Source organism: Penaeus monodon, chromosome 23 (genome assembly GCF_015228065.2).
Source record: "Penaeus monodon isolate SGIC_2016 chromosome 23, NSTDA_Pmon_1, whole genome shotgun sequence".
NCBI lineage: Eukaryota > Metazoa > Arthropoda > Malacostraca > Decapoda > Penaeidae > Penaeus > Penaeus monodon.
Window position 1 is genome coordinate 7991057 of NC_051408.1, and position 468 is coordinate 7991524.

Consider the following 468-nt stretch of genomic DNA (forward strand, 5'->3'; position numbering starts at 1 on the left):
GTACAGTACTTGACCATTACGATATTGTATGCATCGTATAGTGTAAAGTATATACCATATCCTATCTTATATATTGTGACTTGCACGTTATGATGTATACCGTAGTATATCTGCGTCTAGTATGGTACATGTCATACCGTGTATAGTATATGTTTAATGAAATGTATCCGCTGTACAGAGCTATTTTGTCATAGAAATGAACCAGTTTACCTGTGCATACATCCAGTTAGCATGCTGTTCGTTTTCCAGCCTCCACAGTGTCTCATTGCCACTGGCGGTAATCAACACCACCTAAAAAGATACAGGGCTTAGGAAAGTATTGATTTTAATATAATAATAAGTTAGGCCTGAATATTTCATTTTCTCTTTCTTTCACCATAGAAAATGGAGCTAGAGTTTTAGCATAAACTTAAGAATGTTTATCAATGCTAATTTTCTGAAGTATATATATATATTCCTCCTTAATTC

The 468-nt window shown here is 34.0% G+C and overlaps 1 protein-coding gene across 1 annotated transcript in view; it reads right to left on the reverse strand.

Annotated features, from left to right (window-relative positions):
* Positions 1-468, reverse strand: part of LOC119587775 (MAM and LDL-receptor class A domain-containing protein 1-like) — a gene marked incomplete in the record, with an annotated part of 15935 nt that overhangs the window by 6531 nt on the left and 8936 nt on the right. The window contains 1 exon segment of the mRNA XM_037936466.1: positions 211-291. Within this exon segment, the coding sequence (XP_037792394.1) occupies positions 211-291 (81 nt within the window).